The sequence below is a fragment of the Balaenoptera musculus genome, chromosome 20 (genome assembly GCF_009873245.2).
Source record: "Balaenoptera musculus isolate JJ_BM4_2016_0621 chromosome 20, mBalMus1.pri.v3, whole genome shotgun sequence".
Lineage (NCBI taxonomy): Eukaryota > Metazoa > Chordata > Mammalia > Artiodactyla > Balaenopteridae > Balaenoptera > Balaenoptera musculus.
In genome coordinates, this window is record NC_045804.1 from 5,531,978 (window position 1) to 5,558,694 (window position 26,717).

The window sequence follows — 26,717 nt, forward strand, 5'->3', positions numbered from 1 at the left end:
GGGATGGCCACGTGTTTTCCAACTATGTCGCCAAGGGGCTGAAGAAAAGGATCTAGGCCAGGGTGAGAGCTACAGGGATTTGGTTACCAGGAAAAGGATATGGATGGAAGAAAGTGCTGGGTCAGAGGGTGGGGAGAGCTGGGAACCCCCCCCTCCAGCTTTCCCACACTCATGTGCAGGGTCGTGTCCCCATGGGAGGGGCAGGCGCCTGGGATCCAGAAGAGCTGATTCGACATGACTTTGCCACTCTCTAGCTGGGTGACCTTGGGTAAGTCACCGGGCCTCTCTGAGCCTGGTATCTATTTACCTGTACTCTGATGGAACGTGGGCTATACACTTGAGCATTTCTAAGGTCCCTTCTCGATCCAGGATTCTATGTTGATGTGCAGTTCTGCCCCAGTGGGGGAGGGCAGAGAAAAAGGAACACTATCTAAACCATACTGTCTTCTAACCATGATCCCTGATTCTAGACTTATTAGGGGTGGTTTTCAGAGAGGTTCTGACGTCTGCTCACTCACTCAGCCATTGCATTCCCTATGGATTGAGGAATCTCATAGAGAAAAATGGTGAGTGTCCAGCCAAACTCCTACCTGCCAAGGGGTGGGGAAGAGAGACGGGATGAAAGGGCCCACGTTAACCCCTTCTGTATCTAAAGAGACTGTTCAACCCACCATGCCAAAAGGTCAGAGTTTTAAAAGAGTTCTGGTGACCATATGTCATATTTTCCAAACTAACCGTCAGGACCCATGATGTCAGAAAGGGTTTTTCATGCCACTGGGTACCAGATGCAGCCTCGGAGACAGAATGTGGAAGCTGACATCTCAATTTTGGTAAAAGGCACATAGTTTGTGGGTGACAAGGGACAGAACAGCTGAAAACAGAGTATCCCAGGAAGTCCAGGTAACATGAGCAACACGCAGGGGACCGTCCCTTCCTCTGTACATCTGTACGTTCTCCACAACAGGAGCGCTGCCCTTCCCACCTCTATAGAAGTGACGAGCCTCCTCCTTGGCGTTGCCATGGAGACAGTAAAAACCACCCTGGATGCGTGGATGGGCACCCACCTCTCCCAACCGGGTCCAAGCCTCCTCCCAGGACCCTCCTGCTTTCCTCTAGGCTTAACTGCGAGACTTACTTCCACTAAACTGATTGCAGGGTCACGATTCCTCCCCCATTTAATTTATTACACCACTAAGAGCCACAATGACCTACTTGGGACTTCTGTATTCACATCAGAGCCCCTGGGCTGTGAACTTCTCACCAAAAGGTTGAACTCAGCGGCACCTCCCCATGTTACAGGCAGAGCACTGGCCAGGTCCTTGGTCCTGCTCCTGTTCTTAATTTCCTGCTGTCTACTGTCTCTCCGATAAGTGCTGAATGAGGGAAAGGTATTATTTAATTGCTTTAAAGATATCAGACAAGCCAGGGTGGAGGTTATCTCCTCTCCAACCCTTCTATTTTTCTGGCTCAAGGTTGGGTTACTTAGTTACTCAGCAAACTGCAGAGGAACGGGAGGCAGCCCCACCGGTGACAGTGCAGACTTCATTCGGCAGATGCAGGGGAAGTCGAAAGAATAGCCATCAGCACTCAAAGAGGGACCGGAACCTGAGGGTAGCCGCCAAGTGCAGGTGGCAGCAAGATCAAACAGCTCTCTCAAGGCATTCAAAGCCAGGAGAGGGAAGCCTCCCTTATCCGGACAAAATCAACAATTGTTCTAGATTACACAGTTCCTGCTGTCAAGGTCAAGGTTGTTCAGACCCCACTCACCCAGCCCTGCAGTGGAGACAGGCGTGCCTGAGCTGGATGGATCGGGCCAGTACTTTTTCTAGGCTGGACTCACCCCACCTGCCTTATGGGGAGGCGGGGGAAGAGGAGGCTTCACAAGGAAAGGACGGCGAAGGGGGATTTCACTGGATCAGATCATCCGAGATAAAGAGCATTGTTGGAGGAGGTCATGGAGAAGACATGACAGCCGGTTGACCTGAGAGCCGGACCAGGGCAATCTGAGGCTCGGTGCCCCCTCCCCTGTCCTTGGAATGTACATTCCCTCGCTAGGAACCATCTCAAAGCCTTCAAAGCAATGTGTTGTCGAGACCATCCGGACTGAATACATGACTGAGCCCCCTTAAGACCTCTATATAAACTTCTAAGATTTTGGAGGGCGGGCGCAGAGATCTATGCATTTTGCAGCACCCAAGATAAGCCTCATGTGTGACTTTCCTGCTTCTTAAAACTGCCACCCACCAATCTTCAGTGGCTGCCTTTCTTCCGTCTCTTCTTGCCCTCCGTGTCCAGGGGAGGCAGTTTTGAATTTCACCCGGGAAACCCCTGAGGTTGCAACCAAGAAACCTACTAATCGCCCCAGCCAGCTGCCCTGAAGGGAGATGGTTATTCAGCTGGTCCATCGGGGCAGTCTGCGTTTGCTGGTAGTATTTATATAAAACTAAAAAAAAAGCACTGTTCCATCAGGCTTACCCTGAGGGTTGGGAGGGGACGGGAAGGGGGACATTGAGAGCCACTGGTTCATTTCTTGTATAGGTTAGAAAACCGATTCTTTTTCAAAAAAATGACACAGGAGTTTGGCACCAACAGCTCAAGACCTTTGAAAAGATAACATGGTTCCCGGGAAAGGAATCTGAGACTGGAATAGGCATTTCCTGGATCTTCTTTTTCTTCCTCTTTTCCTGGAAACCAGTTGGGTCATTGGTTTTTGTTGTTTTTATTTTTAATTTTTTTAAAAATGTATTCATTTTTTGTTCATTTATTTTTGGCTGCGTTGGGTCTTCATTGCTGCACGCGGGCTTTCTCTAGTTGCAGCGAGCGGGGGCTACTCTTCATTGCGGTGCGGGGGCTTCTCATTGCGGTGGCTTCTCTTGTTGCGGAGCACAGGTTCTAGGCCCGCAGGCTTCAGTAGTTGTGGCGCACAGGCTCAGTAGTTGTGGCCCGCGGGCTCAGTAGTTGTGGCTCACAGGCTCTAGAGCGCAGGCTCAGCAGTTGTGGCGCACGGGCTTAGTTGCTCGGCGGCATGTGGGATCTTCCCGGACCAGGGCTCGAACCCGTGTCCCCTGCATTGGCAGGCAGATTCTTAACCACTGTGCCACCAGGGAAGCCCTGGGTCATTGGTTTTAAACTAGAAGTTGCAACAGGTGCTATTGCAGCAGCTCTCCCCCCCCCCAACCCCCCCCCCCCTCGAGCATGCAGGGTTCTCTTGAGCTCAATTCCACTCTGTCTCCTGGTACTATGACCACCCCTCCCTCTTCCAGCTGGTGGTGAGCAGGGGCACCCCTATTCTGTCGAGCTACCCGGATAACGATTCAAGCCCCATTAGGACTGACATCTCAGAAAGAGACACATCCAACAATAACCCTTGATTTCCACCCTCGCGGTGGGTACCCCAAGACACAGCCTGGCCCAGATAGAAACTAGCAGTTGATTGCTACCTTACCTGGTGGTTCCAACTTCCCAGGCCACTCACCCACCTCTAGGGCTCACCGCACCTGCTAACCAGCCTCCTGTAACTTTCACTGGTGGATTGCAAATCAGATAACAGCACCGTCAGAGCCAGCTCAGCCCACAGAGGAAAACTGTAGCTGGCGTTTGCTTTCTGTTTTCCCATCTTCTAATACTGTACTCAGGATGGTGAGTGTGTGTGTGTGTGTGTGTGTGTGTGTGTGTGTGTGTACTTGCAGGAGGGTGAGGAAGGAGAGGCTGCAGGACCAATTATGACATTAAACTTGGAACAGAAGCTGAATCATCACAGTCAAAAAATAAACAGCTCTACCTGTACGCGCGACACAAAACCTACTTCATGCACGTTTGTATGCATTTGCTCCCTCACAGCAGGGAAGAGGAGGGGCTGTGCCGAGTCAGACCAGCAGGTGCCCACGGCCAAGGTTATGATAGGGGACTGGCTGCACGGCCACTGCGTCTCCAAGCTGTGGAAAGCTGGGAGAGCTGGGATGAGACGCTCCCTTGCTGGGCCTCTGACTGCTCCCGCACCTGAATTTTGGAACCCGAGAGCGGGCTCACACCCTGTGCGGAGGGGCGTTGGTCACTGCATGGAGAAGGGCCTTTCCCGGACCCGTTTTCTCCCGCTCCTTCCCCTGGCCCTGCGCCCGGGGATGACCCACTGCTTTGCAAACTTGTCCGAATGCAGAGACGGCAGAGGTCGCGGAGCGAGTGTGGGTCGCCGGGCGCCACTCCAACTGCCTGGAATAGGCTGGGTGAAACAGAACAGACTGTGAAAGCGGACGGAAGACAGCGCGTGTCCCTGCCACGGGTCTTGGGGAGGCCGAAATCGCTCGACCCTTCGCTCCCCGCACGCGCGTCCCCCTCTACCCGCGGCGCCCGCGACCTCCGCCCGGAGCCCCCCGCAGGATTCTCCGCGCGGTTCACCCCTGTCCGCCCACAGGACCGGGGGGGTGGAGCGAGCTGCCGTGACGTAATCGGGGGGCGTGGGGAAATGAGCCGAGGGGCCCGCGCTCGGCACGGCCAGTCCAGGCGGCGCAGCCACCCGCGCCCGGAGCCTCAGTCCGCGGCTCGGCGCCCGGGATCTGCGGGCCCAGCGGGCTCTCGGCGGTGCGACTCGCGAGCGGAGCGGGCAGCTCTGGACAAGCGGCTGCGCGCCCGGCTGGGTTGGGGACGGCCGCTGGGTGCCGGCGAGCCGAGCTGGCGGATTGCAGCGGAAAAGCAAAGGTGAGCTGTGTGGGAGTGCGTGTGTGTGTGTGTGTGTGTGTGTGTGTGTGTGTATGTGTATGAGAGAGAGACAAGCACTTGGGCACCTGAGTGCATCTGCGCTGCATGGGGGGTGCGCGCGTCGGTGTGCCCGAGTGTAGGTCCCGGTGCGTGGTTCTCCACCCTCGTGTTTTCGGGGGTGATTTTGGTGGGAATGAACGACAGCGGGTGTCCCAGCGTGAGTGGGGCACCGTGGGTCGTGTGTGCTGGAACGGACGTGTCCGCACAGCTGCATGCGGGTGTGCGTGGCGTGCGCCCTTGTGCAGTCCTGTCCCCCAGCCGAGTGTCCAGGTGGCAGCTTCGACGGCGACAGTTTCTCTCTCATCCGCCCGCAAAAGAGCCCGGACGCGATGAGAGCGAGGCCGGGGGGGACACCGCCGGGGCTCCTGCGGGCGCGCACCCGGGATCCGAGCCTGTGAGTGGGAGGCGGCGGAGCAGGAAAAAAAAGGGGGTTCTCCCTTGTTCTTTCTCGCCGGGCCTGGGACACGGATCCCGAGCGGTGTAGGGTCTGCTCCCCAGCGCCCGGGCGGAGAGAACAGGATGCCTAGGTTTGGAGAGACCGAATCTCTGAGTGGCCTGCGCCCGCGAGCCGGCGGCCAAATCCCCAAGCGGCTGTCGCCCGCTCCCAGCCGTCCCTGATGCCCCGGCCCCTCTCTGCCTTCAGAGACGAGGGTGCTGGCAGGACAATCTTTAATCTCCTACTCCTGGAAATAGCAGGGAATCCTTCAGGAAACCCTTGGGTCTGATGGCCAGCGAGGTGGATGGCGCAGAGGAGGATTTTCTGTGCCCGCCTGGAGAGCCAGCTGGGCGGTCCGGAGTCTCACCTCTCCCCACTGCCCTTCGGCCAGCGCTGCCTCGGCTTTTCCTAGGCGCACCAGCACCTCGGTGGCCCGCGCCTGGCTAATGAGTCTCCCCCCACCTGTGGGGCTCACGCTCCAGCCGCCCGGAGACCCACTGGGGTTTAGGAGGCCCGAGGGAAGTGGGGTGGGGCCTGAATGGAGGGAAAGATGCTGGGAGAAGGGAAAACTGAAGCTGAGCAGGATTTAGGACCACCCCGGATGCGTGGTCCCCATCCCAACATTCTTAGGCTGGGAACCACAGCCCCTCTGGGAGGGGAGGGGATGCTCTAGCCCATTCTCACCCTCCTCTCCAACAGAGCTGGAGTCAGTCTCAGAGGAAACCAACAACCAGGCATTTCCAGTATCTAACAATTCTTAGGCTGGAAAAAATAAAGCAGAAAAACCAAACTTCCTGGTGCATTTAACCACAATCCAGCAACTAATGATGCCTGGCATTGGACTCCACTTTCAATGAGACACAAATGAAGCAAAGTCGCTCAGAGACCTTAGGCAGCTGACTTCGTTGTTGACGCAATAAAATTCACTGTGATTCAAACTCATTTCTTCTTTGGAGGAGCTTTCTCACTCCGGACTGGTTCCCCAGCTTACCATCTCTGCCACCTTCACCAAGCTCTGAACTCTGTCTGTTGCTGCCTCTCTCAAAAGTGGAGAATGCTGCTTCTCAGCCTAATTTCAAAAAACAAAAAACAAAAAACAAAAAACATGACCCTATGCAATTCCATCCCATTGTGTGAGACTCTAGCCGAAAAGGGCTAGAGGTCAGCATTCAACCAACCCACCCTCACCTGCCTGCATCATCACCCCTATCCCCAAAGCTCTACACAGGGCTTCTGCAGCCCAGAGGTCTTCAGTTTTACCCAGACATAGGGGTGTGACCTTGCACATCACATAGATGGGACCCTGGAAATGCTAGTGATTAATGTATACTCCAATACAGGCGCCTTACATAAGATTCTGGGTCAGAAGAATTAAAGTAACTAACAAAACAGATAGAAATGCTATTGGAAACAACCTATGTTAACCCAGGGATGCCAAAGATGGTTTCTTCACAGCTTCTGTTTTTAACAGCTGCCAGTTTATGCTTTTTACCCAGTGCAGACATTGAATCCTGGGTCCCCAAAGCACTCTGCAGAAAGATCAGCCGCAAAGCCCAGACCCCACTTTACAGGCAGTTGTGTAGCGGGGAAATCAGCACAGAAAGGATAAGCAATGCGCCCGGCAGTGCAGAATGAACCAGAGGCAAAGGTGGGCAAGCACCCTGAGGCATTTGTTGCGGGCTGAGTCCCCTGTAACGCATCAGCAGCCTCTCCAAGCAGAAAGGAGCGATCTCCAGTCTTCACTGAGGCAGCAGGAAAAGCGCCCTGCTCAGAGGAAGTGTGTCCGCCAAGTGAACTACTCCCGCTATGAGCTCAGCACATCACCCCTTTTCCAGCCTCCCTCTTCCCAGAATGACCTCTTACCTGTCCTGCTGGCTTCGTGCTTCATGTATTCAAGACCCAGCTCAAACATTCCTCATGGGAAGCCTCCCCTGAATCCCCCAGCAGAGAAAGGCGTTCTTAAATCCTTTGTTCGTATCTCCATGCAACTCACACCCTGTGAGAGTTGCCATCCTTCCTGTCTCCCCTCCTAAGTTGTCACCTCCATATCTTGTTCACTCCTGTATCCCTGGTATCCAGAACAAAGAAGCACCCCAGTGATGTTTTCTGAATGACCGTAGATAAATCATTTAATTACGTGATGAGCTATTGTTCTATATCTTAGGCCAAGCCAGCAGTGTTACAATTATTTTCTCGGCACGGAGGTAAAACAGGGGTCAGCTGCCTCAAACCAAAGCCCAGTTACCAGCCAATAGTTTTCCAGTCCACTGAGCGGCAGCTGTGATGCTGTGAAAGGTGCAGAAGACTTGGGTGTCCTGTGTTCAAATCCCAGCTCCACCAATGAGGTACAAGGGAATGGGAACAAGTTCCTTAAACTCTCTAAGCCTCAGTTTCCTCATCTGTAAAATGGGGATAATTATCCCCACCTCATCGGATGGTTGGGAAGGTCAAGGGGACAGTGGATGTGAACGAGCGACATCCGTGCTTGGAATTCACTTCTGTGAATGAGCCTTCCTCCCTCACACCGGCTCCTGTTTTCATGCTTAATCGGGGGATCACAGGCAAATTCTCTGGGGTGTGAAAAGATAAGCATCCTGCCGAGGGACTTGGGAAAGGACTCTCCGAGGCATGAGGCGGTCAAGCACGGAGTAACGAGAAACAAAAACGGAAGAAACAAAAATCAACTACAGCATACATTTGAAAAATAAAAGCAAGCCAGATCTTTATTTTTAATATTTAAGACTATAAATTGGTTCATCGTGTAGGCAGCTTTCGATAAATTAGAAATGAGTAAAATGGTAGATGAAAAAGGGAGAAAAGATAAAACTTTTTAGAGTTCTGATGATGAAGCCAGCACAGTGCTGGGCATTTTCACCTCCACTGCACCACTTCGCCTTCATGACACCTCCACTGTAACAAGTGAGAGTCAGGGCGGTTAAGTGCCGGCCACGGGGTCACGTGGGCTCCATGGGTGAACCCTAGGTTTTTTTCACCTCTAAAGTCTGGGATTTTTCCACGATGGGATTTTCAGAATGGAAAGACTCCAAAGCAGTCGCCAAGCCAACATAGATTTCCTCAAGGGGAAAAGGCCAGGAATGCCGGCGTCCGACTCCTCTGAGGGCAGACCTCTCCAAGCTCTGCCTTTTTACAGTTCGGACCAGTTAGCTTCTTCGGAATCGCTGTGTTGCAGCCACCGCCAACTCCCACGTGTGCATCACCAAAGGTGACAAGATAAACTCTGATGACTTAACTCAAACCCTTCCCCCCCCAGTGGAAAAACAACTCAAAAAGCCCGCACGCTGATGAGAATGGGCTGGTAGGCTCACGTTGATGTGAAAGATAACACACTTTCCAATTGAAGAGCATCTGAGAGGGCAAACCAGAAACACGGAAAGCTGGTGAGAACTTAAGTAGCCTCTGATTGATGAATCAATTTTCCTTTTTTCCTTGCAGATGTCACAGTGGATCCTTTGCCTCCAGGACCCATGAAGGGGAGAATAAGATCTTTGGCTGGTTGGAACTAGCCTAAGACTGTCAGGCAGCCATGGATCCGGCATATGAACTACTCAATGGGACCCAACCTTGGCTTTCCTCTCCATTCGACCTCAATGGCTCTGTGGCTACAGCCAACATTTCAAACCAAACAGAGCCGTACTACGACCTGACCAGCAATGCAGTCCTCACCTTCATATATTTTGTGGTCTGCATCGTTGGGTTGTGTGGTAACACACTTGTCATTTATGTCATCCTCCGCTACGCCAAGATGAAGACCATCACCAACATTTACATCCTCAACCTGGCCATCGCAGACGAACTCTTCATGCTGGGTCTGCCCTTCCTGGCCATGCAGGTGGCTCTGGTCCACTGGCCCTTTGGCAAGGCCATCTGCCGGGTGGTCATGACTGTGGATGGCATCAATCAGTTCACCAGCATCTTCTGCTTGACAGTCATGAGCATTGACCGATACCTGGCTGTGGTCCACCCCATCAAATCGGCCAAGTGGAGGAGGCCCCGGACAGCCAAGATGATCAACGTGGCTGTGTGGGGGGTCTCTCTGCTGGTCATCTTGCCTATCATGATATATGCTGGCCTTCGGAGCAACCAATGGGGGAGAAGCAGCTGCACCATCAACTGGCCAGGCGAATCTGGGGCATGGTACACAGGCTTCATCATCTACGCCTTCATCTTGGGGTTCCTGGTGCCCCTCACCATCATCTGTCTTTGCTACCTGTTCATTATCATCAAGGTGAAGTCCTCTGGAATCCGAGTGGGTTCCTCCAAGAGGAAAAAGTCTGAGAAGAAGGTCACCCGGATGGTGTCCATTGTGGTGGCTGTCTTCATCTTCTGCTGGCTCCCCTTCTACATCTTCAATGTCTCTTCAGTGTCTGTGGCCATCAGTCCCACCCCGGCCCTTAAGGGCATGTTTGACTTTGTGGTGGTCCTCACCTATGCTAACAGCTGTGCCAACCCTATCCTGTATGCCTTCTTGTCTGACAACTTCAAGAAGAGCTTCCAGAACGTCCTCTGCCTGGTCAAGGTGAGCGGCACAGACGACGGGGAACGAAGTGACAGTAAGCAGGACAAATCCCGGCTGAATGAGACCACGGAGACCCAGAGGACCCTCCTCAATGGAGACCTCCAGACCAGTATCTGAACTGCCTGAAAAATCAATCAATCAAACGCCAAGCTCTGCCAACCGGCCGTGTGCTCCCCACCCCACCCCCTTTCCCTCCCTCACCCATCACCTGGCTTCTAGAATACGGAATTGCTCAGCATGAGTCCACTTCAGAGAATGGCATTTGAGTCGGTGTGTCTGAGTGAATGATAAGGTATTAAATTGATTACCTCCCCCTTAAAGTGAACATTTAACTGCAGGCAGACAATTCAGAGTCTGGAGAGGTGATCTTTGGAGACGCTGAAGTTCAACAAGAAGAGAAAACCCTATCTGTGTGTTTGTGTGTTTAAAACCCAATATGTAATCTTGTGGTCTTATATTTATACTTGCCTGTTCCTATCTAGTCCCTGTATAGTCATGACCTACGTTCCCTGAGTTCATGTACACAAGTAGCAAGTTCAAACGTGCATAGTATAGGTGGACGTTTATTTCAATATGGTACCCGCAGGAATGGACTTACCATGAAGCCAATAAAGTTTAAGCTTCAGGGATCTCTCTTGCTTTGGCAGTATGTTCACATGGCCATATGTGTTTGTAAAAAAAAAAAAAAAAAGTAAAAGTAAGATAGTTTTGTATTCTTTTCCTTAAAAAGGTCTTAAATTGTATAAGCTTCCAGCCTCACAAAACCTGCCTCTGCCCCTGGGTATTTGCTTCATTAACTTCAGGCAAGTTAGATCGAAGTAAAAAGGGAGAGGGAGAAGGTATTTGAGGACCCAGAACATAAATTCATGTGTTCTCTCTTCTTAGACATAATCAAAGAATTATTCATCTCCCCAAAAGGACTTAAAATGGTTGTGGTCATCGATCACCGTATTTATCAAGACAAGGCCTGCTTTGTTATAAGATTGCATTCTTTTTCTTCTCAAATTGCTTTAATTTTTCTTAGGGAGCCGTGGAGGGGAGTGGGGTTGGGTGGAAATCACTAACATGAAAGGCAAAACATGGACCATAATTCTTGTAGGGAAACAGTTTTATTCTCCCCACTGTGAAATAAATGAATAAGAACGAAGCAAAATTGCACCTTCATGAGAAACCATGAAACGTTTTTTTTTTTTTAATGCCAGACATGGCTTTCCAGTGAAAGAAAATGGAAATGTAATTCAACAACCCCTTAAAGCGGCTTTTTAAGAACTGGATACAAAGCTGGGCGCTAAGAAAATCACAGTGCACGAGAAAGACCCGAGGACATTGTTCCTAAAACATCACCGTACGCAACAGCCAATAAATATGCAGCATGTAGGGGTGTGTAGGTGTGGGCATTGGAGGGAGCCCCATCCCTCACAGGTATGGCCATGCCACCTTGCTCACCCACAACAGACACACTAAACATCGACCTTTAATCCACGGATTCCCTGAGCTACTCCTCAAGCACTGTTACAGACAGGCACTTCACACCGTCAGTCACGTTTTTCTGTCCCTGAAATTGTAGATGGGCTTGTATACAAGCAATAAGAAAAGAGATGATGCCCATTTCATTGGCTGATCACAATTTCCAGAGTACAAAGAAATACACACTCGGGTGTTTGCAAGGATGCCATCGTCTCTAGGTTTGTAAGAAAGCCTCACTCTTTGTGTCTCACGTATCAATTATACCATATTTAGGAGTGAGCTTGCCTCTTCTGGCTCCCTAAGCAAGGGCTGCCTGACAGTTAGAAAGACTAAGAGCTCCACCTGTGGCTATGGTGCTGCTTTTCTTCTACCTGCCTATGTAATTCATGCCACCTCATTCCCAAAAGCACTGTGGCCCAGAAAATATGTTCAGTAAATAATGATAGATAAATCCATGCAAAAATAAAAAGAGGCTCTAGTGGAAAACTGATGAATTCATAAAAGTGCTAACAGAAGATCAAGATGAAAAAAAAAATTAATTACATGGGACTGAGTGAACTGATGAGGATGATTATAATTTTTGTGACTTTCTGCTTGAATGAAAAAAAAAAATTCCCCCCCCCCAAAAAAATTAAAAAAATAAAGAGGTACAATTGTAAGATGAGACTATCTGGAAAGTTGTTACACAAAACGCATGCCGTAGGGACTTCCCTGGCAGTCCAGTGGTTAAGACTCCACGCTTCCACTGCAGGCGGCGTAGGTTCAATCCCTGGTCAGGGAACTAAGATGCCACATGCCAAAAAAAATGCATTCAGTAAAATCCCACAAGGTTACCAAAGGAAAGGTCAGCTGCAAGGTCAGCTCAGGACCTCTTAGCAGCCACAGCTAATGGAGAGTGACTCCCCCTCCTCCTCCTCCCTTCTCCTCTTTCATAAAAACAAGCAAAGATTTGCAATGAAATGCTTTAAACCCAACTTTACCATTATTGTAATATGTGATGTTCCTGGGTCTTTGCATAAACACTGACATTTACTTAGAGAAGTGATTCCAAGGGACCAAGAATCTGTAGAAATAATTTCAAGACAGATAGACTAATTCTATAGCACTCCTGCCCCTGCAATCAGAGAAACTGCCTGCAAGGAGGCCAGGGTCCAAAGCAGCCATCTAAAGTCTTAAAACACATACCCAGGTAGATGGCGGGTATTCAGCAGCAGAATGATCATCCTAAGGCTATACGACGGGGCCTTTCAGCCTGATGTTATAATTCTGTCCAAATAAGAAGTCAGGTTTCTACTTTATGAGGAGGTATTCTCCACTTTGTGAACTATCTCTTTCTAGGATGATTGGCTCTCCGGTTGATTTCTTTTCTTCAAAAGAGGGGATACACATTTTCATTTAAATGTTAACACCATTTTAGTTCCAAAATTTAATCCTAGCCTCCACTCAACATGTAATTATGAAGACAGATCTGCTGGATGCCAGGAGAGAATAAAAAGTGATGTACTCCATTGATTTTAGGATATCTGAGCATTTGGGTTATGCAAGCTACTACTTACCTTCCATTCGCATGGGTGGTGAAGAGCTGATTAAACCTAAGCGGATGTAGTGAGAAAGGTATCAGGAGAGATGATAGGACATTGGGGCCTGTGTGGAATGATGTTAGCTTGTGTTTCAGTAACACAGAGGGCTGAGTAATACTGAACATGGGGTTGGAACTTTGGTGAGGTTCATGCCATAGCTTGGGACAGTCTAAGAGGACACGAGGACAAGGACACTGGAGGATAGAAGGACGCTGCATTTCTTTCTTTTGCTTGTTTTTATGAAGAAGAAAAGAGAAGGAGGAGGAGTCACGCTCCATTAGTTGTGACTGCTAGGCAGTTCTGAGTTGAACTTGTAGCTGATCTTGAGTAACGATGTGTGATTTTGCTGCATGCATTTAAAAATTTTTTTAATTGAAATATAGTTAATTTACAAAGTCATATTAATTTCTGCTATACAGCAAAGTGATTCAGTTATATATATTATTTTTTATATTCTTTTCCATTATGGTTTATCATAGGATATTGAATAAGTTCTCTGTGCTATACAGTAGGACCTTGTTGTTTATCCATCCTATATATAATAGTTTATTGCATGCATTTTTGTGTAACAACTTTCCCTAGAGTGTCATCTTATAATTGTACCTCTTTTTGTTTTTGCATAAACTTATTTATCTCTCATAAGTGGTAGGCAGAGAAGAAAATGTAGGCTGGTGGCTGGGACTTCAGAGCTGGCAGTGAGCTGGGGTCTGCTTACACAGATTCATCCTCTCCTCCAAGACAGAATACAGGTATTGAAGCTTTCGGCCCCAGCTGCCCTAAATAGGAGCCTCGTGCTGGAAAAGCGTACAGCCCGGGCTTCCCTGGTGGTGCAGTGGTTGAGAACCCGCCTGCAAATGCAGGGGACACGGGTTCGAGCCCTGGTCTGGGAAGATCCCACATGCCGCAGAACAACTGGGCCCGTGAACCACAATTACTGAGCCTGCGCGTCTGGAGCCTATGCTCCGCAACAAGAGAGGCTGCGATAGTGAGAGGCCCGCGCACCGCGATGAAGAGTGGCCCCCGCTCTCCGCATCTAGAGAAAGCCCTGGCACAGAAACGAAGACCCAACACAGCCAAAAATAAATAAATAAATAAATAAATTTAAAAAAAAAAAAAAAAAAAAAAAAGAAAAGCGTACAGCCCGGTCATTGACAAAGGTAGCAAGTAGGTGGCTGTCAAGATAGATGTTTGTAATCAGCCCCAGATGCGGCTGTCCAACCAAGACCGTCAAGTTACAATGAAAGACAGAAACGAACTTCGGCCTTGTTGAAGAAAGGTGGGAGAGAACCTTCAAAAGGTTCCTTACATGATGCAGAAGGTCTGGTGAGTGTTTCTGAAACATGCATCACCACAAAAAAATCACAATATTCAGCGGACCAAGCGTTTGGGCTTATAAGTAATAACTTATAATCAGACACTTGTCTAATCCATATTTTTTGCCAGATTCAAAAACACCAAATTTCCTGTCAAACGTTCTAGCAAAGCAAACCTTCACCTAAGTAGTTGTTTTGCTTCTCATATGTGAATTTCTGGGAACATTCTTATAGGCAAAGCCTCTAATTTTTTTTTTTTTTTTTTCCTAGCAGCTCATCTAGAAAGTAGGCACCAGGGACTGTATTCTGCTTACAGCCGAGAAGCTTTTATAGCAGTTACCCAAGTCAGCAGACCATCAGGGCTGAGAATAATAGCTCAAGGCCAAGCTTTCACACCTGCCACTCTCACCGCCAATTGCACTGACTGCCCACCCTTTCCTTTAACTTGGCAGTGACTGAACACAGGCTGGGCACCTAGTTTCCTCGTTTAGATGTGTCGGATTGTAGGTATCTGGACTAGGCTTAAAAACAGAGTAAATATTAACCAAGACTTAACCAACTTGAATAGAAAACATGATCGATTCTCCTAAGATTGCAAGTGCGTATAATATCATTAAAGGAAACGCTGTAGCTTCATCACTGGGCTCCATGAACGTCTGCTCCCGTAGGACAAAGATGTTCAGCGTGAGAAAGCTGATGACACAGAGGCTCAAGTTCAGGTGGGCAGAGAGGGAGTTTTCATGGAGAAGGAGGGGCTTTATTTTTTTCATCTCTCTCCTCTCCTGGCATCACTGAAGGGCCAGACTCAGGGGAGGAAAAGACCTCTTTGCCAGGATATGTGTCTGGTCCGGAGAGGGGGCTTATCTGTGACCCTGATCCCACAAGGGCTGGAAGCAGAAAACGAATGTACTGGTTAGAGATAGAATTGCCCCATCCTTTTCGAAAAGCCTGTCAAGGAATGGGATGCAAGGCCCACCTAAAAAGAAATCCGAAATGACTTGCCAGGGCTTTACCCACTCCAGTTATTCAGAGATGGGACCTCCAATCCCTTAAGCAGTAGAGAAGGTCCCTTGGCAGTGGCAGTCACCAAAGAGAGAAAGAGGGGCATGCTGTGAGCTACCAGATAAGGCTATTGTAGCCCGGACGCAGAAGACACAGTGGTCCCAGGTCCTTACAAAGAACAGCTTACAAGGTAGCTGGTACGGGGCCCCTGAGAGAAGACTGCGAGTCTCAAAAGAAGAAGAGCCACCATTAGCAGGACTACCTGTAGTGGCGCCAGATACCACAAAGGAGCAGCGACGCCCTCCTGGACAGCGTGTCCTGCACCCCCAACCTGGCCGACGGCTGGGTATCAGTTCCTTTGCGGCTCCTCATCCTCCAGGCCGGGAACATAGTCATTCCTGAGAGAGCTGATATTTTTTCTCATGGATATTGTTTTTTGTTGTTGTTTTTGTTTTTATAAATTTATTTATTTATTTATTTTTGGCTGTGTTGGGTCTTCGTTTCTGTGCGAGGGCTTTCTCTCGTTGCGGCGAGCGGGGGCCACTCTTCATCGCAGTGCGCGGGCCTCTCACTATCGCGGCCTCTCTTGTTGCGGAGCACAGGCTCCAGACGCGCAGGCTCAGTAGTTGTGGCTCACGGGCTTAGTTGCTCCGCGGCATGTGGGATCTTCCCAGACCAGGGCTTGAACCCGTGTCCCCTGCATTGGCAGGCAGATTCTCAACCACTGCGTCACCAGGGAAGCCCAATGGATATTGTTTTTTAACAAGAACCCCAAATGGTTCTCAAATAACAAAACGAAGGCTTAGCTGTTTTCTTAACATTAACCAGAATCCCACTACTCCGGAGAAACGGACTGTCTTCCAAGGCTCTCAAGTTCAGCTCAACTGGTACCTTCGCTGCACTGGGTGCGCTCAGACACACACAGGTGACGCAACGGAGCGCGTGCACACACATGTGATGCACATACACGTGAAGGACACGTTCACACGTGTGCCCATGACATGCATGCACACACACAGGAGGTGGACGTGTAACACACACTCACGTGCACACACGACGCACCTTCTGTATCTTTTGGGCAAGACCTCCAATGCAGAGATTCTCCAAGGCTTTCAGCTGAGGAAGAGAACTAGAATCTGACTAACTCATTTGAAGTCTAAGGATATTGAGTCATTTTTTTCTGGTAGGGGAGAGGGACACTGTGCCTGCAGTCATTTGTCATCTGGAGGATTCCGTGCCAGGTCACACACTGCACACCTAGCCCCGGCCAGCTGTCCCTGCAATAACACCTCAAAATTAAAAAAAAAAAAAAATAGGGTTGGCAAAAGGGTGATCATCTCCACTAGTCAACCAACCTAAGGTGCAGGTCCTGCTCACAGCAATAATTTTGTATAAGAAAAACAAGACAACTTCTTGGCAGAAAAGTCACTCCAAATAATTTTTAAATTGATTCTCATCAAGGACAGTGTTTCCATAGGCCTTCCCCACCTGCCGCCACGCTTCCTAATGCAAATCTTAGGTTGCACATTTTGGGGGAAGCTGAGATGCTCGGCCTCCAAGAAGATGAATCACGGTTCTCCCTCTCAGCCGTGAACACACTTCCACAAAAGAGTGTCTTCAAGATAAAAGAAGCCCTCCCTTCATCCGCCGACCCCACCCCAGTCCATTTCCACGGCTTGGGATGCCTACATGAGCTCGTCTCGTGCATTTTAAGTACCAGCCAGTACGTGACGGGGAAGAACGTCTTCTTACAGCCTTTTTCGATGAACAGGAGTCTCCAGGGTTCATTCTCAAGATTATCTAAAGTTAGCTTAGTCCCAGTTGCACTGCCAACTTGGGAGTCTAGACACTTGTGGAGCAAAGGCTCAGACTGGAATGAAGACTCACTTTGGCTTCCACTTAAAACACTTTTTTGCAGATTAAAATAGTCTCCTACATTCCAATAGTACACAGAGTAATCAAAGTTCATGAAAAAGAGAATGGAGACATCGAATTTCTGACTAAAGGAGGTAATATTAAAGTTGATGATAGAGGTTCGTACAAAGGAGGCGAGAACTGGCTCGAAAAGAAGGACGTGGTGGGGAGAGCCAGAGGGCTTTTACCATATGTTGGTACTGTCACCATAATAAAGAATGACTATCCGAAATTCCAGTATGCTGTTTTGGCTGTAATGGGTGCATGTGTGTTACTAAAACGTGAATCCTAGAATGAAAAGAAGTTCCTGGGACCAGACTCAAACAAGATCTGTTGAAAAAAGAAAAAGTAATATATTTGAAATGTTCCACTTTCCGTATAAAAGGAAACAATGTGGAGACGTTTTTGTCTTGTTCGAATAAATGATTCATCAGTAAACAAAATAAAATAAAATAGTCCCCTAAACAGCTCTCCCAGGGGGATGGGCCCTGTACTGTTTATCGCAGGCTCGTTCTGGGAAGCGACAGACCACAGCTGTTTCACTGTCCTTCTCTCCTGCACCTTCACGCGACCCCCTCTGCTTGCTCCCAGCTCCAAGGGCTCGAGGACTGGAAGGTGGCACCCGTCTCAGCCACATGGCGTGTTGCTGGGGGCTATCTCTGCAACCAAGGAAACCCGTTCCTCCTCCATCTTGAACAGAACAGCTCTAGAACAGCTGAGCAGACCCAAAATCTGGTTTGCCATCGGCAACGTGGTTCTGGGCTGTTGGGCCAACATGGAGATGGGTATTCAGAGGGTCTGGGATCTCAAGGGCTTCCTTACAGCCTCGGGGACTGATAAAGTAAATCCTAATTGCTAGAGAAGAACCAAAGCAAGGCACGGAAGTGGCAGCTCCATTCTTAAAGGGTGTCAAGGTCAGTAAGGGTCCAGAGGCCCAGTCAAGACAGGGGACGGGCTGCCTTTGAACAGCCCACATTTCTTAAAACTTAGCCTATCAGAGTTTGTTTCCTTTATTTCCTCTGTCCATCCTTCCAAATAGTGTTCTCTAATATTTACATTTAAAATTTGAGATTTTTGAAATGATTTCTCCTTTTGAGCATTCCACCTGCCCACCTTTAAATAGAGAGGGACACTTCATTTTCATAAAATGAGGCTGGGGGACCTCCCTGGTGGTCCAGTGGTTAAGACTCTGAGCTCCCAGTGCAGGGGGCCCAGGTTCGATCCCTGGTCGGGGAACTAGATCCCGCACGCCGCAACTAAGACCCAGCTCAGCCAAATAAATAAATAAATATTTTTAAAATTTAACTTAATTTAATTTATTTATTATTTTTGGCTGCGTTGGGTCTTCGTTGCTGCGCGCGGGCTTTCTCTAGTTGCAGTGAGCGGGGGCTACTCTTCGTTGCGGTGCGTGGGCTTCTCATTGCGGTGGCTTCTCTTGTTGCGGAGCATGGGCTCTAGGCGCGTGGGCTTCAGTAGTTGTGGCTCGCGGGCTCAGTAGTTGTGATGCACAGGCTTAGCTGCTCTGCGGCATGTGGGATCTTCCCGGACCAGGTATCGAACCCATGCCCCTGCATTGGCAGGCGGATTCTTAACCACTGCGCCACCAGGGAAGCCCTAAATAAATATTTTTTTAAAAATGAGGCTGGGAACGGATTTTGAAGGAAACAGCAGAGAGGCATGTACTCCTGCGGGTGGATGGTCCAGAGCCAGGCCTCGTTCATTCTTCTTCTCCGTCTCTCCATCCTTTCCATCACTGCGTGGCCTCAGACAGAAGCAGTTTAATACGTGGCTGAGCGGGAGGAGAAGGTTCCCAGTTAGAAGCTGCTAACGAGGACTGGTTTCCCGTCTGTTTGGAGGAGGAAATCAGCCAACGCAGCCCCACAGGGCCACCGAGCTCACCCTATCTGATCCCGAGTAGGCCGCATAGCAGAAACGAACACGTCGTTGTAAAGCAACTACGCGCCAATAAAAAGTTACAAAAAGAAAGTAACGGCAGACGATTCAACTACCCAGAATGATTTGAAAGCTTCTTCCCCAGAAGAGTCTCTGTTCGAGTTTCCAGCAGCCTGGGAACCATCTCACTAGGGAAGAACAGAGTGCAGAGTTATGGTGTTGACGTTTAGAACGTGGTGAAGGTCGTCTAGTGGGCAGAGTGCATTTTTCCTCAATTATCCTCACTCCTCTTCCATAGTTAATCTATCCATCGCTCCCCAGCTGTCACTCACCGTAAACAACAGCAGGTTTTGACAAACAGTAGATCAATCATCATCAAAGGAGACTGAAGACTCTTCACACACGCTCTCACGTGCAATTCGCCCCCTTTTCTGTTCCTTTGAGAGGTCCCAGCATTGTTCCTGGCCCCCCCTTTCTGAAGGTGGTGGAGATAAAGAAATTCCTTCCATGCTCTACGCATATGAGGAAACCTGGGACATCCAGAAAAAGCCTTCAGCAGCCCCAACAGCAAAACAGTTTTAATTATGTGCTATGATGGATGGTTTTAATATGCCGAGCATAGGTGTGCACAGAAGCTAGATATTTTTACTATTCTCATGACATCTTGAATGTGGTTATTTTTGCTAATATGTCATTCCTGCATGTCCAATATTTAGACAAAATAGCTAATATTGCTTGTGTTTTCAAATAAGCTGTACCATCCTTGGTAATTGCATGTGTTTCCTGTCAGATAAATTTACCTCGATCTTTGCTGTTACAATTGATTCTATATACTAGAAAGCAGAAAGCAAATTTTTTTTAGTGACTTTATTTATTTTTGCAAGTGTACTGTTTTATAAACTGCCTTCACATGAAATCACACCCTCAATTAAGGGACTTAGGGTGAAGTTTGTTCAAGAGGCCAGCTATGCAGACTCACCTCGGTTCCCACCTACTTCTGGAAAAGACTTCAGAGATTCAGGAAAATGGGCCAGAGTCCTAGGTGACATAACCCACACTCCCCAGGTTTCCTAAAACACGGAACTGTAAACTTTAGAATTTTACAATTTGTCTTAAAACTCCCAGCCCCCAAAAGAGTGTACAAAACATTTCCTAGACGTCTTAGCCATCATTTGTCCAGTAGCAAAAGAAAAGAAAAGGCTTAAAAACAACCACCGGTGAGTCTCATTTTGTTCACAGCCAGTTTTTAACGGTCCCATCTGATTTCTTCCAGATTTTGTAACCTGATTTAAATAGCATGACTAAGCCATTGTAAAGCAGATGATGAAAGGGATGCTCTAAAAATGTCATAAAGACATGTTAGCTTTGCTGACAGCAAAACTGACAGAGAAATGTCAAGAGTTTCAAAATCAGGTCAAAGAAAATGACTTTTTATCACCTTCTCATCATTTCTTTCACTCAAAATCAAAACATAACAAAAATTTCCAGGTACTTAAAACAGAATCTTAACTATGAATTAGACTGTTAAGATCAGAAAAGAAAATTAGCTAACTTCTGGATGCACTGAGTCCTGTTCTAAGCACTTTATATTCATCATCGCATTCAGTTACCACAAGAGCTCTATGGTCCAACTGTTACCCCCATTCTATCGATGAGGAAACTGAGGCATAGAGTACTCACATCACCTGCCCAGAACCTGATTTCTTTTTTTTTTTTTAATTTTTAATCAGTCATCAATTTTATACACATCACTTTATACATGTCAATCCCAGTCGCCCAATTCAGCACACCACCATCCCCACCCCACCGCAGTTTTCCCCCCTTGGTGTCCATACGTTTCCAGAACCTGATTTCTTAACCACATCACTGCACTTCCACCTATGGGAGGTGTGACCTGGAGCCTGGGCCTGACATTCCCAAGCCCCTGCTTCCCTGTCTGCAAAACAGGGATCACGCCACCTACCTCCCAGTGTGGTGTAAAGACTGGCTGAAAAAAAATATTTTAAATAATTTATCACATCACCAGGTACACAGGGGTGTCCAGTAAACATGAAATTCCCCTCACCTTGAATCGCAGCAAGAGAAGACCAGAAACTTTTGGGTTATTAAACCACCAACCATTTTCAAAATTGGCTAATATTAAACCATGGCTTCTAATCCTGCCATTAGGAAAGCTCAGCTGGCACTAACACAACCGACCATGCGATGCAAGGTGAAAGCAAGTCCGGTGCAGAAAAGTAAATGCATTATGTGTCTGTCGATAAGGTGCTACATGATTTCTATCTACACAGAGTGTTCCTTTCTGGCTAGAGGGCTTTCCTCCTCAGCTAAGCCTAACTAAACTTCAGTCTCTGCCCGAATGGACCAGGGATATAACGTCTCACCTCCGTAAACAGAGCCTCATATTGTCCAAGTGTTCTAGAAACTTAGGGTTCATGGCATGTTCTAAATATCTGAGCTCTTTGTTCTTCCTCCAGGGTGAAAACATGGTTTGGCCTGGGGCCTGGTGCTAATCAGAGGGAGAGGATCACGCCATTAATCCCGGGTCTATGACCATCTGTATCGCTCACGGGTCCAGCTGGAAACAGATGGCGCACTCAGAGGGGTTTAACTAAAATGAATGTAATGAAGGAGCTGCGTACAGGGATGGGGAGGTGTCAGGGGATCAGCAAGAGATGGATGAGGAGCCCGGAGACCAGGTAAGGATGGAGGACTTCACCAGCCGAGTGAGAGCACAAGCCATGGGGAAGGAAAGACCCAATGGGAGCTGTGCCTGTAAAGTAATTCGGCCAGAATCGCAGTGCATCCTTTTGCTCTCCTCCTGAGACAGCCTGGGACCTGGGACCTGGAACCCTTTGCTGCACCGCTTGAGACAGGCTGGGACCTGGGGCCGTTTGCTGCACTGCTTGCGCCCGAACACACGTCTCCCCAAGCAACAAAATACAAAGAAACTATAAGGGACTAAAAATAACTGCGTGCATGCGCAGTTGGGGCAAATTATGAACAACAAGACACAAAGAGACCAAAAACACAACTGACACTTCTGAGGGGCTGGGAGCAAAAACAGGGTGTCCGGAGCAAAAGCAGGGTACTGTGCAGGCCCCCTGCACACAGCACCACCAAGGGGGTGGGCAAAACCCCCAAGCCACCCCTCCGGCCCGACCCCTGGATATACCCCACCCTCACCCCATATAAGGAACCAGCTCAACCCCCCTCAGGGTGAGTGAGCAGGGGAACCTGTTACCTGTTTTCACTCTCCGCTGCTGCAGCAGGGGGCCCAATAAAGCCTTGCCTGAATTTCTTGTCTGGCCTCTGATCAATTTCTATTGATTAAGGAGGCCAAGAATCCTGGTCGGGAACACTCCCGTGGCTGAATTCAACCAGAGCCGGAAGGCAAGAGGGCCAAAGGAGGTAGTGCAGAGAGGGCAGCCTCCAGAGAGGGGCGCAGAACGGATGGGGTGAGGGATGGAGAATCAGGATGTGGCCTGTCCTGAGACACCCCCCTTCCCGGGATCCCAGCACTCTCAAAGCTGCCCACCGTCTATTGGAATAGCTGGAGCAGGTTCATTAAAACTTCCACCGAGGTACAGGCATAACTGAGAGGCCCTCGGGGCCTTCCAACGTTAAAAGCACTCTCTAAATTCTGAGAAGAAAAACTGGATTTTCAGAATATAACCATTGGACAGCTTGGGAGCTGCAGAGGGGATGAAGGCTTAGAGCGCCACCCGCTCGCACAGGATTCCAGGTGGTCAACACCCAAAGATTCTGCTTTGGGCATGGCCGATGCAGAACGCAACTGTATGATCTCCCTTTGCAAGATGTAAACTCATCAGCACGACTTTTCAAATTCCAAGGTCAAGTAGTGCACTCTTCCACAACCGCCACCTATACCAAAAGCACATCAAAAAACCCAGGCTATTCAATACATTTTAGTCAACTGGTGGCATTTTCCCCCAAACTCTATTTGCAAATACCCAAACTGCAAATTTTCTGGAGCCTGAGGATTCAGAGTCTTTTATCATCCAGCCTTGGGCCAAGCAGGTTGCTTCTGATTTACCTAGTACAACTTCAAATACAACAAAAACAAACAAACTTCACGTCCCAGTAGAAATAGAGCTTCCTGCAAGCACACCTCCTCCTAAAACCCTGCAGTTTCCTCAGGGATCTGATTTCCCCAGTTGGAGTCTTTGAACTCTCAATGTTCTAAGCCCTCCTTAGTTGACAATTATAATTTTAGGTTGTGTGAATCCCAGGATGGGACGTGATCCTGACAATGGCTCATCCCTAGGAAAGGTAGACTTGAAAACTGCTTCCTCCCAAGCTATTTCTCCAGTTATGCTGTATCCAAGAGGGAAATATCCCACCAAACCGTCATCATTACAGCTGAATATTCTCAGGAGGCAGCTACGGGTGCCTGGGAGGCCATAGTACTTCTCTAGGTAAGGCAAGGGCAGGATTACTGTAAGAAAACAACTTCTCTTATAGATCTGTCCTTAAGTTGAAAACATTCAACCACACTGGAAGGGACCACCTTCCCTTGAACTTATCCTGACCCTCAGGACTGCTGTCCTGGAGTATCAACGTGTATGAATACACTCATACATAGCCCAGAAGCAACAGGATAAGGGAATAAGAAGGTTAAATGGACAGGAGTCTATTCTAATTCCGTAAGTAACATTCAAAAGCCCAAAGAGGGGCTTCCCTGATGGCGCAGTGGTTAAGAATCCGCCTGCCGGGCTTCCCTGGTGGCGCAGTGGTTGAGAACCTGCCTGCCAATGCAGGGGACACAGGTTCAAGCCCTGGTCTGGGAGGATCCCACATGCTGCGGAGCAACTAGGCCCGTGAGCCACAATTACTAAGCCTGCGCGTCTGGAGCCTGTGCTCCGCAACAAGAGAGGCCGCGATAGTGAGAGGCCCGCGCACCGCGACGAACAGTGGCCCCCACTTGCCGCAACTAGAGAAGGCCCTCGCACAGAAACGAAGACCCAGCACAGCCATAAATAAGTAAATAAAATAAAATAAAATTTTTTTAAAAGCCAGGAAAAAAAAAAAAGAATCTGCCTGCCAGTGCCGGGGACACGGGTTCAAGCCCTGGTCCGGGAAGATCCCACATGCTGAGGAGCAACTAAGCCCATGTGCCACAACTACTGAGCCCGCGCGCCTAGAGCCCGTGTTCCACAACGAGAAGCCACCGCAATGAGAAGCTTGTGCACCGCAACGACGAGTAGCCCCCGCTCGCCGCAACTAGAGAAGAAGCCCACGTGCAGCACCGAAGACCCAACGCAGCCAAAAATAAATAAATAAGTAAAATAAATACATTTATTTTTTAAAAAATTCCAAAGAATTCACATATTTTGGGGGAGAGGGGAGGGCTGACCAGATTATGAATTAATTCAACATTTCTGAAATTAGAGTAATGAATCTATTCCTTTCTTTCATAGGAATTCTAAGGTAAGGTGTACTTTGAATATTTACAGATTTGTCAGCATACCAATAAATTACTTTGCTACAAAGTTAAATTATTGTTCATGCACTCAGCAAGTATTGAATGGCTACTGTGTGTCAGACACTGTTCTAGAAGCTGGGAATTTGATGAGATAAAAGACAGACAAGATCTACGCTTTTTGTTGTAGGGGAGGCACTCAACAAACAAAAGCACAAATAAATGAAGATGTAATCACAACACAGTGACAAATGCTATGATAAAAATACATAGACAGTAAAGAGCGGTGCCTAAGGTCATGGACCCCAGAGCCAGACTGCCTGGTCTATATCTCAGCTCTGCTACTTCCTCAATCATTTGGGGCAAATTATACAATCTCCCTTGGCCCCAATTTCCTCTTCAATAAAGTGGAGATAAGAACAGGATCTAGTTCAGAGGTCTTTTTGTGAGAACTGAATAAGATAATTCATATTCAGAGTTTATAACACTGGCTGACATACAGTGAGCGCTTTATAAATGTTAACGTTTCCTACTTTGGATTGGGGTGGCCCAGGCAGGCTTCTCAGAGGAGGCGACCGCCATGTGAAGATCTGGTAGAAGAAACAGCCAGAGCAAAGGCCTTAGAAAAGAGAGAACCAAGCCTTGTTTATGAAACAGAAAGAAGACCAGTGAGGCTGGAATAGAGCGAGAGAGGGGTGGGATGGGATGGGGACAGGTCATGCAGGGTCTTGAAGGTCTTTGATAGGAGTTGGAACCTGACCCAGAGGGCTGGGAAGCCACTGGAGGTTTGAAGCAGGGGACACACAAGGCCTGATTTATACTTTTGAAAGATTCAGCTTGCTTCTATAGTGAGGAGAGTCACTAATGGGACAGGAGTAGAAACAGGGGGAATTAGAAGGTAATTTGAGGGACTTCTCCAGCAGTCCAGTGGTTAAGACTTGTGCTTTCACTGCAGAGGGCGCGGGTTCGATCACTGGTCTGGGAACTAAGATCTTGCGTGCCACGTGGGGTGGCCAAAAAAAAAAACTAAAAGAAAAAAAAAAGGTAATCCGAGTGGCTCAGATCAGAAGCTGATGACCTGGACTCGGGCAGTGACAGTGGAGATGGAAAAGGACAGGGATATATTTTGGATCTGGGGTCAGCAAGCTATTGTCCATGGGCCAAACCTGGCCCTCTGCCTGCTTTTGTCAATGAAATGTCATTGGAACTCAGCCACGCCCATTCATTTACCTACTGTCTACTGCGGATTTCCTGCTACAGTGGCCTTGTAGGATAGTTGTAATGGAGACCACAGGGCCTGCAAAACCCATTGACTATCTGCCTCTTCATAGTTAAATTGCATCAACCCCTGTTTTGGAGGAAGAGTCTATAGGATTTGTAGATGGATTAGGTGTGGATAGTGAGAGAGAGGGATGGAGGATTATGCCTGGGTTTTAGCCAGGAATAACTGGGTGGTGCCATTTCCTGAGATAGGGTTGACTTGGAGAAGAGTACAGGGTGGATGGCAGGAAGAGAATTATTATTTTGGACGTGTTAGATTTGAGACTTCTCTTAGACATCCAAGTGGAGAGTCTAAGGAGGTGGCTAGATGTATATATAATCCAGGAGCACAGGGCTAGAGTAACAAATGTTGGAGTCATCTGCAAACATCTGTTCCGTTCTCTCCATTTCCACTGCCATCATAATTTCCATCTGAACCACGGGAGTAACCCTCTAGGTCTTTAGGCGACAGGACAGGATGGAATCACCTAACAGGGACTGAAGACCAAGAAGAGACCAGTGCTAAGGCTTGAGCCTGGGTCCATGCAACATTAAGAGGTCACACAAAGGAAGAAGAGCCAGCAAAAGTGATTGAGAAGACAGGCCTAGTGAGGTAAGAGGAAAGCTAGTGGAGCGTGTCTTGAGAGAAATCAAAAGGCAACTGTGTCCACAAGGGGCAGGTCAGCCGCGCTGCTGAAAAGTCCAAAAACTGAGAAGCGACTACTGAAACTGACAAGACGGGGAGGGAGGTCTTTTAGTGGATGCAGTGATGATGCGAAGACCCCTAATGGATGGTGTTGGAGAAGAGAATGGGAGGCGCCTTGTGGAGACAGCAATTACCAAAGGTCAAGACCTTCCGTTGTGATGAGGAAAGGAGAAATGGGCAGGGGCTGGAAGGAGACTGGGAGACAAAAGAGCATGTTTATAAGACGGGAGACACTAGGGAATATTTCTGAGATAATGGGAACAATCTAGCTGAGAAGGAGAAAATTATGGAGGAGAGAGAAGGGGGTGAGGTCTTTGAGAGGTGGGAGGGGTGAGATCCAGAGTTAGATTTAGTAGATTTAACATGAGGACTTTCCTGATTACTTCTGTTTTCTCCATACCTGTGAGAAGG

The 26,717-nt window shown here is 48.4% G+C and overlaps 2 protein-coding genes across 6 annotated transcripts in view; one reads left to right on the forward strand and one right to left on the reverse strand.

Annotated features, from left to right (window-relative positions):
- SLC39A11 (solute carrier family 39 member 11) overlaps positions 1-26,717 on the reverse strand; it is a 423,988-nt gene that overhangs the window by 390,920 nt on the left and 6,351 nt on the right. The window lies entirely within an intron of this gene.
- On the forward strand, positions 4,316-10,410 carry SSTR2 (somatostatin receptor 2). The gene is made up of 3 exons (XM_036835767.1): positions 4,316-4,326; positions 4,501-4,695; positions 8,645-10,410. The coding sequence occupies exon 3, from the start codon at positions 8,736-8,738 to the stop codon at positions 9,843-9,845; it is 1,110 nt and encodes a 369-aa protein (XP_036691662.1). The 5' UTR covers positions 4,316-4,326; positions 4,501-4,695; positions 8,645-8,735; the 3' UTR covers positions 9,846-10,410.